General features: G+C 42.5%; 2 protein-coding genes across 3 annotated transcripts in view; both read right to left on the minus strand.

The window, feature by feature from the left end:
- Positions 1-14803, minus strand: part of Trpc4 (transient receptor potential cation channel subfamily C member 4) — a 159062-nt gene extending 144259 nt beyond the window's left edge. For both annotated transcript variants that reach the window (XM_041659214.1, XM_041659213.1), the window contains exon 1: positions 14475-14803. The gene's annotated coding sequence lies outside the window, so the exon portion shown is untranslated. The remainder of the gene's footprint in view (positions 1-14474) is intronic.
- Positions 312-1273, minus strand: LOC121452865 (stathmin-like). The gene has a single exon (XM_041659216.1). The coding sequence runs from the start codon at positions 1202-1204 to the stop codon at positions 755-757; it is 450 nt and encodes a 149-aa protein (XP_041515150.1). The 5' UTR covers positions 1205-1273; the 3' UTR covers positions 312-754.
- Positions 14804-15592: the final 789 nt, after the last annotated feature.

Genomic DNA, 15592 nt, shown 5'->3' on the forward strand with positions numbered 1-15592 from the left:
CAAACTCTACCAAACACTATCTCTCATCCTCCCAAGAAAATTTACTACAAAGTGGTTATGTTTTGGTCCAAAATACGATACTTTTATTAGTTAGGTCTAAATGATGATTTTTTTTTCAGACATTCATTTTACCTTACACAGAATTTATACCACTAGAAAATAAAATGTATCTTCATGTATTTTGATGTTTGCGTTTTCTTCTGAAACTCTGTGGATGGAATATGTCAGTGGAAACTCCGAGATGATAAAAACTGAATAAAATACAGGCTGTTTCTAGAAGAAAGCCATCAATTATTCAATCCTGCTTCTTCTTTTTTTTTTTTTAACAGCACTGTGCAGTTTATTAACCATTCAAGTACAGTAGCATCTGATAAGATTGGGACAGAATTGGGATCGCAGGTGTGAACAGATATCAGCATCTAACAGGTCGGAAGAAGCCACTACACTCCTCACAAACGTCTTCCACAGAGGCAATACAGTACTAGCCATTAACCCAGCACACCGAGTGTGCTCAAGTGGAAAAGATGCAACGAGAAAAATAGCTACGTTAGAAAGACCAACACTTTAAAAAAGAGTAAAACACTTTCAGTTTCTCCCCTTGAGCCCCTAAAACATCTCACGGTCTGGATCTACCTATACGGTCCTACATCAGCTTCTAGAATATTTGTCAGGAGGGAAAAGTAAAATGACACTGGCCAGTACAGTCTTTGGATATTTAGGAAGGGGTCGGGAGAAAGTCAGTTCTCAATACAAATTAGTCAGCCTCGGTCTCATCCGCAGGGTCTTTGGATTCTTTGTTCTTTCGAACCTCTTCAACGTGCTTGTCCTTCTCTCGCAAACGCTCCAGCTTGGCAGCCATCTGCGCCTCCCGGTTCTCTTTGTTAGCTTCCATCTTGTGGGTCAGCTTCTCCTCTGCCATCTTGCTGAAGTTGTTGTTCTCCTCGATGGCTTTCTGCAGCACCTCCTTCTCGTGCTCCCGCTTCTCGGCGAGCTGCTTCAGGACTTCCGCCTCATGAGACTTGCGCCGTTCTTCTGCAACTTCTAATTTCTTCTGGATTTCCTCCAGGGAAAGATCCTTCTTCTTTGGGGGGGAAAGGGGGAAATCGGGGACGGATTCTTTTGACCGAGGGCTGAGAATCAGCTCAAAAGCCTGGCCAGAAGCACGCTTCTCCAGTTCTTTCACCTGAATATCAGACAATGCCATGTCGAACAGAAGACTGGCCGTGCACCCTCTACAATCCACTGGTAAAGAGAGCCCTGCTCGCTCCGAGCCGCCTGGCCACACTCTCAATCCTGCTTCTTTATCATTACTGTCAGGTACCTGGTACGACAATGTGTGTGTGTGTGTGTGTGTATACATGTATATAGTAAACATACATAGTACCTAGTACTATAAGGATGTACGTATGAATATATAGCAAATGTATACTGTAAAGTGAAATATGTGTGCGTGTGTGTGTGTGTGTGTATATATATTTATGAGAACACTTATGTCAACAGAAGTAAATGTATGGTAGAGCATTTGCCTCACCTAATGTATCCAAGGTTTAAAGGTCAATCCCAAGAACTGAAGAAAAGAGAGAAAGAAAAAATAGAAAGAAAAAGAAGATAATATATGTGGAGAAATGATAAGTTGGATTTCATCAAAACTAATACATTTCCTAGGGTCTTAAGATGAGAAATGGCAATCTGCATACTTGAAAATATTTGCCAGATGGTATCTGATAGACAATTAGTACATGGAATATAAAAAAAACTTTAGGGAATCGACAAAAGACAAAAGTAGACACTGAGCTGAAGACGGGATCCATATGGCAAGGAGGTTGAGCATCATTAGCCTTTGGAGAAATGCACATTAATACCACACTGAAGGAGCACTGGTTAAATGTTTGAAACTAAAAATAATTGAAAATGCCCAAGGCTATGGTAAGAGCTGGGAATCCCAGATCCTTCAGGCATGGATGGTGGTCTCTGAAGAGGAGAGACACTTGGAGAAATGTCACTTTATTAAAGACACAAATATGATGAGTCAACATTTACACACTGGGCAGGTAGCCCAGATAAACGAAGATATTCCCCAACACAGATGGTTACACCAACTTTATTGGTGAGAGGAGGGGGAAAAAAGACCTGGAGGGAAGCCAAAGCCAATGTCTTTCAGTGGGTGAGTGGTTAAATATTAGCTGGTCCACCTATACCGGTCATAAAATAGACACTAATCTTCAATACCCGCGATGCCCTGAGGTGACTCTCACAGGCACCATGTTGAGAAAACAAGCCTCAAAATAATACATATTATATGATTTTTCTCATACGATAATCACTAACTAAAAAAAACATACGCATATAAGCGTGGAAAACTGATTGGTCATTTTTCACTGTTGGAAGTGGTGCCCAGGCAAAATTTAAATGAGAAAGCAAACCTTATGTGAATCAAGTTTAAAACATCTGAAAATGAAAAGAGATAAAGAGATGATTATTGATATAACACGGAGTAGATGGTTTGAAAGTGACATAATTCATTCCTCCTGTTTCTTATGTATCTGTAATGGAGGCTGGGAAGTTCTGAAGGCTGAGGTGAAAAGCATCTGCTAAGGTGAACTTCCTAGTTCATAGAAGGCACCCCACCATCTCCTGGGAAATACGCTTATCTCCCTCCAAATATATCAGGAAGGTGGCTGAGATGTCACCACAGACCATTGCCAGGACCTAGATAAAACTTGTAAATCTCCTGGAAGCTTTGTGTGCCACCGTGAGTCTCGGGATGCTGCCAGAGAAGCACAAGAGCTAAGTCTTCTGATTGATGTGACTTCAACTTGCCCATGTTGCATCACAACTGTGACGGAAGCCGGTTTGCCCACACCATGGAATACTACTGAACAATGCTCTGTTGAGGGCAAGACTGATTCACGGCTCTCTCAGGGGCCCTGAGGAGAGGACAAAGAGAAGGCTAGTTTTGTGTCCTTGCCCAGGGGCAGACTTGTCAAGGTTCAGTCTGAGGTTGGGGTCAAGGCTTCGAAGAAGCTCAATTTTCAGCTCAGAGGAACCAGACTTTTTCCCCACCAAAGAGATTGGAATTATTAGTCCCAATGCCACTGTATGCTTGATCTGTGAGGCACTGGAGATAACCTATATTCTTTTTGGCACAATATTGTTTGATTAGCTTAGTGCTGACTTCATCCCATTACAGACGAGCTTTCTGTTGACTCTGAAAACTGCATATAAGACGCTGTAGTTCTTAATAGACTTCATTGCACGAGCCATCAGCTTGTGCAAGATCTCCTGATCCCAATCTTTCCTAGCTTCTTCACTTTCTCATCGCTAGTCCTCTTTTGCTCTCTCAAGAACCAGTCACTGAAGAATGACTTGGAAGTCCAGGTCAATCAGCAACTGTTGCACACAGCTGGGATGGATGGCCAAGGTTTGGCCATTCTGATGGCCATCTGAGCGGATGGCCAGGGTTTCCCTCTGGAAAGGAAGCCTTGTATCTATGCTGGGTTCTCCAAGGTTTATCGTGGTGGTACCCATGGTTCTGAATGGTTAGGGATCATTCTCAATCAAGACCCCACGTTATGGGCTGGTGGTAAGTTAAGAACATTATAGACATGATCAACCAGCGATGAGTCTAAGATCTAACTCCACATGGGCCATCTAGAAGAGTTTCATTGAACTTGACATATATTAAATCGGAAGGGAGAGGGGTAGCCCTTAGTATATCCAGGTCTAGAATATTAAGACTAACACCCTAACTCTAGCTGTATCACTTTGAGCTGAGGCCATGCAGTGCAAAATGCAATCATAGTAAAGTGTGTTTTAGGAAGACAGTGTCCCCAGTTACATGTTATTATATCTCTTATTATAGATTGTAACTATACTTTATATTTAAAACCGTCAGCCAATGAACAAACATGTCAATGACAATCCACATTGCACACAGTATAAACAGGATCTTATTCATTCACGTCATATTGCATATACATAGTATAGATATTAATAATGATATTGTTGGTACAAACAGGATGGATGGCTGATAGGGAGGTTTATAGAGTATCTTTTCGTCTGCCTTCAATACAGTGTTTGGTCTATCTGTAGAAACGCTTTGAGGAAATACATTGCATCAAGCTTTAACCATCATACCTCGAAGAGTAGCGATTCCTAGCATATTCCCATGCTTTTGTTCTTATTTCCAGTGAAGCTCACTCACTAGGTAACAGGCCTCTCACATCTCAACTCAATGACAAAGAGATTCAATTATTACTGTTTTCATATTACCTCTACTTTTTGTCCAATCAATGGTATGTTTTATTTCCAAAAGAGAGAGCTATTACTTAAAACTTAGAACTTATTTTTGCTAGATTAATAGGAATTCACTTGGAACTTATTTAATTCAAAATAGGTACAAATGGTTGTTCAGTTATCAATGTCAAAGAGTTTGTGACTTTTTATACAGGACATTCCTTTCAGTGGCAATTAAACTAAAATGACAGATTAATGATCCTAAAATTATCTATGTTGTTGTCATAGTCATCTCTATGGGTTAGATTACAAATTATTATTTTTCATTTGAATATGTTTTCTTTTAGGCATCTTAACTTAATGTTTTGCCAGTGATGGTGGTGCATGGCTTCAATCCCAGCACTCGGGAGGCAGAGGTAGATGGATTTCTGTAAATTCAAGGCCAGCCTGGTCTACAAGAGCTAGTTCCAGAATAGTCTTCAAAGTTACAGAGAAACCCTCTCTCAAACTTATTTGAGATCCACTTGCCTCTGCCTTCCAAGTTCTGGGATTAAAGGTGTGCACCACCACTGCCCAGTTCATGCTTCTGACTGTGCTGGGGTGATGAAATATTTTTTTTTTTCCTGAAAACATGATGAAAAACAACTTAGCTAAAGGCGGGGCTAGTTTCTGACTTACGCAGGACTTTAATTCTAACATCTTAGAAGGAGGAAAGCCTCCCAGAGAGAAGGATCTTCTGCAAGAATCCCCCACGTCTCTGTGAGATGCTAAATAAACAGGAGGGAGTGCTGTGTTCGGGAGGTTTGGCTTAAAACACTTACTTAAATTTTTAAGATTTTCAGCAAAATAAGGACAGAAAGCTGAAAAGAGTTAGTAGAGCAGTTGGTGATCAATTTCACCTGCAGTAAGTTAAGCTTCCCACATCTATCATCAATCAAGAAAAACGCACCCTAGGCTTGCCCACAAGCTAGGCAAGTGGGGGAATTTTCTCAACTGGAGTTCCCTCTTTCAAAATGGACTATAGTTTGTATCAAGTTGACATATAACATGCCAGCACAGTATGCCTGTGTACTGTGTGCATGCAGTGTTCCAGGAGGCCAAAAGAGGGCACTGAATCCCCTGGAACGGGAGGTCCAGATGGTTGTGAACCTCCATATGGGTTCTGGGAACTGAACCTCAGTCCTCTAGAAGAGCAGCAAGTATTATTAACTACTGAGTCATCTCTCCAGTGCCCTACCATATTCGTTGATCTTAAAATTAAAAAGAAAGAAGCATCCCTTGAAAATATATCTATATAACTTTGTCACTGGAGGTGTCCATATTCATTTGAAAGTACAGCTGAGGCTGATGAATAGTCATATAAGGTAAGGGAAACTCATGAAGGCTGCAACGTATGAGTAACCAAATGAAAACCTTGAAATAAAACCTAAGCAATGAACTGAAAGACACACAAAACTTGATTAACAGAAGTTCCAACAGAGTGTGAGGGAAATGTCGTTTGGGAAAACAGGGCTATAAAAATGCTCAGAGAAAGAAAGAGCTGAAATGGTTAGAAAACAACTAAGAATATATAATTCAAAATTATAGCTGGCTTCTCAACAGAAATGACTGAATTAAGTATGAATTGAATTCCATAAAAGTGTGAAAAAGAAATGAGTTTCCAATCAATGACATTCTAGCAGATTAAAAAGAAGAATTAAAGAATATTAGTAACTTGTGGAGTACAAAAGTCTGGACATCAACATTTTGTTACTTTAATGGAGAAAGAAATAATGATACAAAATTACATACGAAGACATAATAGCCCTGAGTTTTAAAATACACTGAAACACATCAAATCACGCTATAAAGTGTTCTATGAATGAGGCAGGAGAACTACAAGACATATTATTTTATAATAGAAATAAAATGTTGGGAGCTGGAGAGAATGCTTAGCTGTTCTTGCAGAGACCTGGGTTCAGTTCCAACACCTACATGATGGATTGCTTACAACTGTTTGTAATTCCAGTTCCAGGGGCATCTGGTACCCTCTTCTGGCCTCTGAGGGTACTACATGCACGTGGTGCTCAGATATACAGGTAGCAAACACTCACAGGCATAAAACCTTTTTAAAAAACTAAATAAAATTAGGCTGGGTATGGTGGTCCAAGCCTTTACTTCCAGCTTTTGGGAAGCAGAGGCAAGCAGATCCCTCTCTGTGAGTTGGAGGCCATCCTGACCAACATAATGAGTTCCCAAACAGTCGGAACTACATAGTGGGACCTTGCCTCAAAAAACAACAACAAACAAAAAATACTAAGTAAAACACTAACAGAAAACATTTAAAACAACAAAGTAAAGATAAAAACAACTAAAAATAGATAATTCAAAATTTACAGCTGGCTTATCAACAGAAATGACTGAATTAAGAATTCCATAAAGTATGAAAAAGAAATGAGTTTCCAATCCATGACATTCTCGCAGATTGAAATAACTTTAAACATGAGAGAAAAGATTTTAAAAAGTCAACAATCAAAACCAGAAAGTTCATTTCCAGAATATACTAAAAGATACACAAAAGAGAACACTTGAACCCCCAGCAAGGCCAGATAAAGCAGGGAGCAATGGGCGTCCAGAAGGAAGAAATGAAGCCATCACAACAACCAATAATGGATCATTTCAAACACTCAATTTGTTTAGGTTTTTCTCAATGGGTTGCACGTTTTCTTTGCATATATATATATATATATATATATATATATATATATATTGAATTTTTGAGACTGGGTTTCTCCGTAGTTTTTGGTTTCTGTCCTGGAACTAGCTCTTGTAGACCAGGCTGGCCTCGAACTCACAGAGATCTGCCTGCCTCTGCCTCCCGAGTGCTGGGATTAAAGGCGTGCGCCACCACCGCCCGGCTTATATATATATTTTTAATCAGAGACTAAGACACTATAATTTGCAATGAGTCTTCTGTATTTTGTGGGTAATGATGGCCGTTAACCCAAAAGGGAGCAACTTTCTATATTTAATTGTGCAAAATTTTCAACCACAGCAATGCAAAACCCAGAAGGAAAGCACCTGAGTGTTTTATCTAATGATGTTTTAAGTTCTGGCTTAGTGTTTGGTTCACTGCAAAGTCCGAGCAGAAAGCAAGGTGGCTCTTCCTTTTCAGGCTGATGCTATTGATGTTTTCACACGACGGAAAGATATTTATCATAAGCACTGTCATAATGAAATGTCTTTTCATTATAGCGTCTTTTATTCCTGAAAGGGCAAAATCATTTGCTGGCTCACTTTGTTCCAGGAGCGTGCCGGAGTGCTAACTGAAAACGCAGCTCGCTTCTCCAAGTGCCAGCGCACTGCAAATCAAAACCTTAAGCTGTGAGGTTAAAATGAACCTGATAAACAAATAAGCCCTTCCTCTCTGCCAACATTTCCATTTTACGCAGCGCAGACAGAGAGGTCGAGCTGTAAGTGTTCCCTCTCCTTAATTTTAGAGGTCCTCAGAGCCTTCCTTACAGGTGACACTCGGATCATGCTGTATAAATCACAGAGGAGAAAAATTCTGGCAAAGTATAAGCAGGCTCCTATTCTTCATTACTTAAAAAAATCCATTCAGTATAGGCTTTTTAATATTTTATTCAATAAATTTATTGTGTGTGTTTATGTGTGTTTCTTAGCACACGCACCACGACACGTATGTAGAAGTCAGAGGGTAGCTACTGGAATTGGCTCTCTCCTCCTACCATGTGGGTCCCAGGGAGATAACTGAGGTCATCAGCTTGATGACAAGCCTTGATCTGCAGAGCCTATCTCACCAACATTACTTATTTAATAATATACATACATGTGTATGCATGCACAAATGTATTAATATACAGTATTGCATATGTGTATACATTTCTGTATGTATTGGGTGAGAGGTGAAATTCAGCATGGCCCAGATGTGCTTGTCTAACTACTATGGCTGCAGCAAAGCATTCAATGTGTGCCTTTCAGGATGGTCCTTGGGGTATCATCTCTTCTCTTCAGCATGAACAATGCTTTTGCCTGGTAGGATGCTCACCGTGGCAACAATAGGTAGGTAAGCCACAATGAGTTCTTCCCCCTGTGGCTGCCGTGCAAACACTAAACCTCTTGCCTCATCTTTCCGTTGTATTTTTGAGAATTCATACTGGTATCGTGACCAGTTACTAAAGATAAATGCTTTAAAAGAAAGAGGTTCAGTAGAGGAACAGAGAAAAGACAAAAATCAATCCATACATACTGATTTATTTGACTCATCAAAATAAATGAATATTGAGCAGCCTAACCTCTGAAGGAAATAACCTTTGATTTATAGTTTCCAAAGTTCAGTGATACACAGTAAAAAAGACCAAAAGCAAAACAAAACTCATGCCACCTACAATGGATCATCATGGTCTGTCAAATTTGGTCATGAACTTTCAACTTAATTTGCTAAATATAATCACGGACGGAGGCTAGGGCTTCTTTTGGTTCAGTATGCGTTCCTGGGAAAGAGCTGTGTCTGGGCTCTCTCACGTCTGACTTCTCCCTTCAGAGCACAGTGGACTGAAAACGTTCGGAATGCCAGCGTGGCAGCTTTTAAATCAAAGCGGCTACTGATGGGCTATAGGAGTCCTGTGATGGTGGCCTCTCCGCAACAATAGGAGACTGAGTGCCAGATCTGTTGAATGACAACTGGAAGACTATGTGTTAATGTAAGAAACTGCGTGGCATTTGCCACACGTGCATATAAGGGGGATATTATTATAAGTGGGCTTTATGAAATAAGCATGCTCCAAGTCATCTGTCGCAGGTATGACATTAGGAAAATATGAAAAATGAACTCTGCTCAACTGCAAAAGCAGAATATCTATAGAAACCCTATTCTGTGGCAGACTCACAGGGTTGTAAAAATCATTTTCACTTTTAAAGGTGTTTCCTGTCTAGCCCCAATGACAGGCCTTTACGCACCTGCAAGGCAGATCTAACAAGCTGTGCCTGTGTTTATACATTGAGACATGGGGACAAAACTTCCCAGAGAAGGTGAGAAGGGCTCTGGGCGTAAACAAGGCTTTAGTGATGGGAGACAAGTCTGCCAGGGAACAAAAGGGGAAAAGGTATTCCAGGCATGGGGAACTCTGCCTGAAAATCCAGGAACCCAGGAGCCACCCATCGGCCTACCCAATTGTCCATTTACAAACAGGCAGTAAATGGGGGGGGGGGTAATAGTTCATAGTTAAGTGTCATGGTAATATTATGTACATTCAACCATGTTATTTTTCAGGGTAATGTCAATAGATTCTGTATTATAATGTTTACATTTCGAATGCATTTATCCACTTAAAAACAACCACGTCATAGGTACTAAAATGTCTTACCATGGGTCATGAAATAATTAGTTAAAATTTCAAAAATAATGAAGACGAAGCCACTTGTCTTAACACTTTACATAACACCGACAAAGGGAATATAAATCTAACATGCCTCACCTTGACGGTTTTTTCACAAGGGGGTGTTATCGATAGCTGTAGATGTGGTGAGGTTTGAATGTAAGGAGCTCTTGTCTTGTGGCTTCTTAATGGAAAATGTGTAATCTTGAATTTTATTCGTTAAGGACATGTTCTTCTTCATGTGTATTGCATGTAGACTGAGGAATACGACTAGAAGCAGGGTGCCTGGGTGAGGTCTGTGGCTGGGCTGGAGTGTGAGGATTACATGTGCAAAGCCTTGTGGTCAGTGTCCAGCCCAGAAGGGCAACAGGGCAGCCTGTGTGAGCCCAGCAGCTCAGCTCCTGCTGTTTCAAGGCTGTTGTTTCTAATTCTGTCCCCATGAAAGGAACAGACATCTTATTCCCATCTTATAGTATTTGGAAACTTAAAAGAAATAAATAGTTGGAAAAATACAATTCACTTTTAGGAAATAAGAAGGTAATTCTTTATTTTTCAGGGATGTTTTGTTATTGTTTATTTCCTTTGGGTTTTTTTATTTTATTTGGGTTGTTTTGTTTTGTTTTCCACCAGCTAGACCTCTGCAGCCCAGGCTGCTCTTGAACTCAAGACCCTCCTGCCTCAGCCTCCCAAGTGCTTAGATGACAGACAGGCAGGTATTCATAAGGGTTGTTTTTTTTTTCCAACACACTGATTCACCATAGAATTAAACTGTGATGTTCGATCAGTTCACCTTTTCCAAATCGCTGAAACATGATTGCACTTCAAAGTCCAAGCAGAAGGGATGATAATGAGTGACTGGCATAGGTTGGTGCCCAGAAATATTGGCCTCTCCCTTCTTTGTCTCTCCTGTCCTCTGTCCTCAGTAAAAGCCAACTTTGCCTGCTACTGGTTCAAAGAAGTTAGGGTAACTTCGTCAACATATTTTGAAAGGATTAGAGCAGACTACAGACAGTGTTTAATTAATATCTATCATGAATTTTACTGCACTTATTATTTCTCAAAGAGAATGCTTTGTGCCAGATAAAAGTATATTTTTATATTAGACTCTAAATTAATTTATATTGATTCTAGTTTGGAGCATAAGACTATGCCCGTGTATACTCTGTCATTTCTTAGGAGCTATCATTTGAGACACTGTTGTGTTGTGCACAAACTAATGTTGGGAGGAATACTATATAACATTTGACAACTGTAATTGATCAAGTAGTTGGACTGCCATCCTTCCTATCCTACCTAAGTTGAACTTTCAGACACATCCACGGGGATGTTTAAAAGGTTTAAATACTTCAATGCATTTGCCAAATAGTTCATGGAATGAGATCACTTCAAGTTAACATATTTTCGGTAAAAGTATCTTTCCCTTTTAGTTTCCCAGATGACTTTCTTCCTAAATGTCTTTCTCTGTCCCTCGGGTATTTTGTTGTTGCCATGGCTGTTGTATGAAAGCTCTCCGCGATCAGGTCTGGATTGGTGTTCATTTAGAAAGCACAGCTAGGCTGTGTCTGTCTCTGCTTTTAAAAAAAAAAGAAAAGAAAAGAAAAGAAAAGAAAAGAAAATCCTCAGCTCTCCCGAAATGCCGAAGCTGTATATTAGGAAAAGTGAGAAACAGAGAAGTTCGGGAGGACAACAAAGCCATCACTACGACGAGATGGAGATAAACATCCAAGCACTGTTGGGTTAAAGTGGATGCTTGTTGGTGGGAGGGAATGGGCAGAGCACAGCCAGCGTTTTCACTTTGGATTGTCTCAACTTCCGTTTTCACGAGAGTCATCTTCATAAAAGCTCGTGGTATTTGACGGGCATTCAATAAGTCAGTGACACCAGTGTCTAATTAGCCCAGACCACGCCACGATTGAGGAAGGCAAGATGTATGCTGGAATCTGATCTCCTAGCTGGCGTTTGATGATTTTAGGAGGAAATGTAACAGTCTGTTACTCCCCGTTCACCCAGTTTGTTAAAAAAAAAAAATGTATATATGTGATATTTCCAAAAGAAAATTCAGCCCTACATTGTGGTCCTGGTGACTGCTCTGGCATTCTTATGTGTCCACCTTCAATTACAAATCTGATTTCCCTGAGCATTGTTGTTTAAAAGTTTATTATTGAACATATGTATGCCTGTGTTTATCTTGGCCCTAGTATATTCACTATGTAGAAAAGGGACCTCATTTTAATCTGCAGTCGATAAATAGAATGTTAATTTGTTGAATAATGACACAAGCCATTCTGGAGATTAAATGTGTGGGGATTAAAAATAGAGTGCTTCCAAAAACACCGAGATTTGATTTTAATTCAGAGAGTCAGCAAGCAGAGACTCTTAAAGGGATTGTAGCTCTCCAGACACTGATGGGTTTAAAATAAAGTAAGTCGATAATATTGTCCTGGACGATCAGAAATGTTTACTATTTTGTGTCATAAAAAATAATGATTGTACCAAAAATACAATGACTGTGTATAGTTTCTGCTTGTCACCTTCGGTTCAGGAACAGTGATGTTTAAGGGTGATTATTTCAAGTAAAGTTTTAATGCCATGCACTTCATGCACGTATCAGTAGACATGGTCATTGAGAGCTGACAAACAGTCCCTCTGCCTTTTACATCCATCATAGCCTGAGATGACACAGTAGTCTATAAGCCGTGAGTTGCTGCTGAGAGCTGACTGTGCTCTGTCCTCTGGATGAGGGCGTTGGACCAGCTAGGTCTTTAGCTCTTTGGATGGATGTGGTTCTCTGAGTTTGAAGTATATACACTAAACAAGATTCACTAAACAGAAGGGGTAAGCAGACAGCTTCTGGGATTTCCAATCTCCACAAAGTATGAACCGACTCAGACTCTATTCTGCGGAAAGCTATTTGGCCTGTTACTATTTTGATAATGAAAAGTGCCAGCTTACACAGTTCGATCTTGGCCTTCTAGAAACAAATGCAACACACGAATAAACAATGTAAGATTGTAAATCTAGTTCCTCCCGTATCTTTGAGAATGGCTATAAAGAGGAAAGCTGAAATGTATGTCATTTCTTAAGATCGGAGATTTTCACAAAGGCCGTCCATACTTGACAGGTTTGGCTAAAGAGGTGTTTGCTTTCTGGCCAGCCTAAACAGCTGATGCTCGGATAAAATGTGCATGTCCCTTTCCAGATCTAGCTGATAAACTTCTCAAAGTTCACACATGCGCATCTTCTCAACATAATACATCCACTGAGAAACTCGGATGTATCCCTCTCGCTGGCAACCTGTGTGTTTCCTGACTCTTCGCCTTTCTTGGCATAAGTCTATCCTTCCTCCGGCCAGGCAGACTAGAGATTCCATCAACGTTCAGGGAAGGTAGAGCTGCACACTACAGTTGTACCCGGAACCATACCAGTGCATTCTCTCGCTACCTGTCCTACCCTTTATTAGTCGAAGATATCCACAAATCCTTTGGTAAATGCCCATTTACCTTGCCCTCTTGGACTGACTGATCTCGGTAAACAACCGCACTATTAGCAGAGATCGTGGAGAGCTTCATTCACTTCAGCCACATCAAACCCAATTTTGATCCTAATTCTGAATTTCGGACAGAATTACGCTTATGTCTTACTATGCTATCTCTCTTAAATACTTGATGTTTCCTGGTTTACTGTCCAGAGGAACAGAAGTAGGCGTCACAAATATAACTTTAAATAGCAAATCGTAACACGGTTAACATAGCCACCAACTCCTACTCTCGGTGTCTGAGTCTTTAAAAGAAAATCCTCTGCTAAACCTTTTATTCTCCTTAAAGAATGTTTAGGAGCTTTGCGTTGTGATAACTACGATAGAAAAGCCAGCAATTCTATGAGCCTCGGTGGTTTATTTTATCTCAGTTTTACAAGTCTGTTCTAAATTTCATTTTAAAGGTACAGTGCAGCCTTCTCCTCCCTGTTTCCATTCCTTTGGCTTGGTCGCTTGCTCCGTAAGTAACTCGCTAGCATTTTATAGCAGCGGAATTTAACTGGTAGTGTTCCCCTGAGAAACCGTGTCTACAGGGACGCGCCACAGTGGCAGGAGAACACTGGACACAGTGACGAGGTTTTCGGTCCCTCGGACCAGCTCTCCCCAACCCTTCCCCCCACCCCACCCCGGAGTCACAAAAGGCAGCTGAGTTCGCAGCTGGAAACAACAAGTTGCGCCCTGGAGCCAAGCAATCTACTCAGGTAGCAAGCAGGGTCCCTGGCTCAGTTGAAGTCTCGGTTGCCAGGAGAACTAGGAACCACCAAACCTGGTCCAACCACATGCGTAAAAGTGCTTTTGCTGCCTGACAGAAGGAAAATGACGCAGAGGGGAATGGACCCACAGAACAGCAATTGCTGTACTCCCTTCCTGCCCTCTGTCTCGGTGCCTGCTGGAGAGCCCGAGGGTTCACCATATGTGCCCAAGGACCGTGCCATTTCAATCCTCTCCTAACGCTTGGAAGGTAGAACACAAGCACCAAGCTCCCTAGCACCGCGGGCGGAGAGGCTGATCCTTTGTTTACCATGTAAGTCACACCAGGGGTTCGCTCCTCGCCCTCACCCACTCCTGCCTTACAACGCGATGCAGAGAGAACCTGGGAGCGCCCCCAAACTCCCCCTCAACCCGGATCACCCAAAAGAAAGCCTCGCAAAAACCTTTCCCCGAACCTTAAAAAGCAACCAAGCTGCTGCACCCTAGTGACTGTAACCCCTAAGGGATGCCCGCCTCCCAGGAGGGAGCCTGCTTCCCAGGAGGCTTGGGAAACTTAACTGGTATCCCAGTTGCGTGGCCAATGTCTGGAGCGCGGAGGCTGCACCCTCTCTTACCTGCAAAGTTGCAATCCGGTGGCTGAAGTGACAGAGGTGGGCTCGGCTGGCGCGCGGCACCAGTGTTGCGCCCCGTGCTAGCGCAGCCGGTCAGTTCCGATGGGGTTTTTCGTAGTCGCTGCCGAGTTTTGGAGCATTCCAAGGGGAAAAAAACCCGCACGAAGCCGGAGCCCACGCAACTGGCACGGAACTGGGCGGAGTGAGGATGCTGGAGAGCCAGAGCAGGGGCGAGGGGGAGGGGCGGCCCTGGAGGAGGCGGGGTGCCCAAGACTACAGCCTCATCCGCCCGGCTCTGATGCTCTGCCCCCTACCCCCACCCAGACAAAGTTGCGTTCCCAAGGGGGCCACAGAGCAGCCTGAAGGACCGCCCCCACCCACCCTGGGTCGGCCCGACTGCCGCGGATGTGCATCCCACGCACCTCTCCAAGAGCGGGTGGCAAGGACCCACACACCGCGAAGCGCCACTCCGGGAGCATCGCTCTAGGTCAGCCAGTGGGCAGGGTGACCGGCCGCATTCCCTCTGTCACTCAGCTAAATCGGTGGCCAGGACAGACCCCTAGGTCTTGTATGCCTGACAAACACGAGTTTGGGTTTAGGTGGTGCCCCGCAGGGGTGCAGAACTTCACTTAGCAACCAGACCCAAATCTGGAAAGCTCTGTTCCCACTGTAGTAAACAAATACCCATGCCGCGGGTCAACCGGTGGAGCAAATTATTCATCAACCCCCTACCCAGCCCCTGCAACTCTGGTCGTTGCCCTGAGCTTCTGGCACCCCCTCTCCTGTCCTCAAGGTGTCACACTTCCCTTGCTAGTTAGTGCAGGGATGTGGCTTGCCATTACTGTGTCAACAATCCAGACAGTGCCAATAAATAAATGATAAGCCACAGCGTCCCATCCACTTCTACCCCGCTCTCTCTAAACAGCTGGCACAGGCACTCAGCACGTTTTCCAGACACTTAATCCCAAATCATGTAGCAGCCTGGGACCTGGAGGTCCCAGTGGCTGCAGGTGTCTGGTGCGGGTGCATGAGTCCCTGGACTTAGCCTATCTAACTTCTACCTGGAGATCTCAAGATACGGGTTATCTTTTGGTCAGTCTGTGTAGTGTTCACACACAAAA

Source organism: Microtus oregoni, unplaced genomic scaffold (genome assembly GCF_018167655.1).
Source record: "Microtus oregoni isolate MIOR12 unplaced genomic scaffold, Mior012 000010F_ref0000083, whole genome shotgun sequence".
Classification (NCBI taxonomy): Eukaryota; Metazoa; Chordata; class Mammalia; order Rodentia; family Cricetidae; genus Microtus; species Microtus oregoni.

Excerpts from the sequence above, each read along its gene's own strand:
- LOC121452865 (XM_041659216.1), bottom strand. The coding sequence starts at position 1,204 with ATGGCATTGTCTGATATTCAGGTGAAAGAACTGGAGAAGCGTGCTTCT.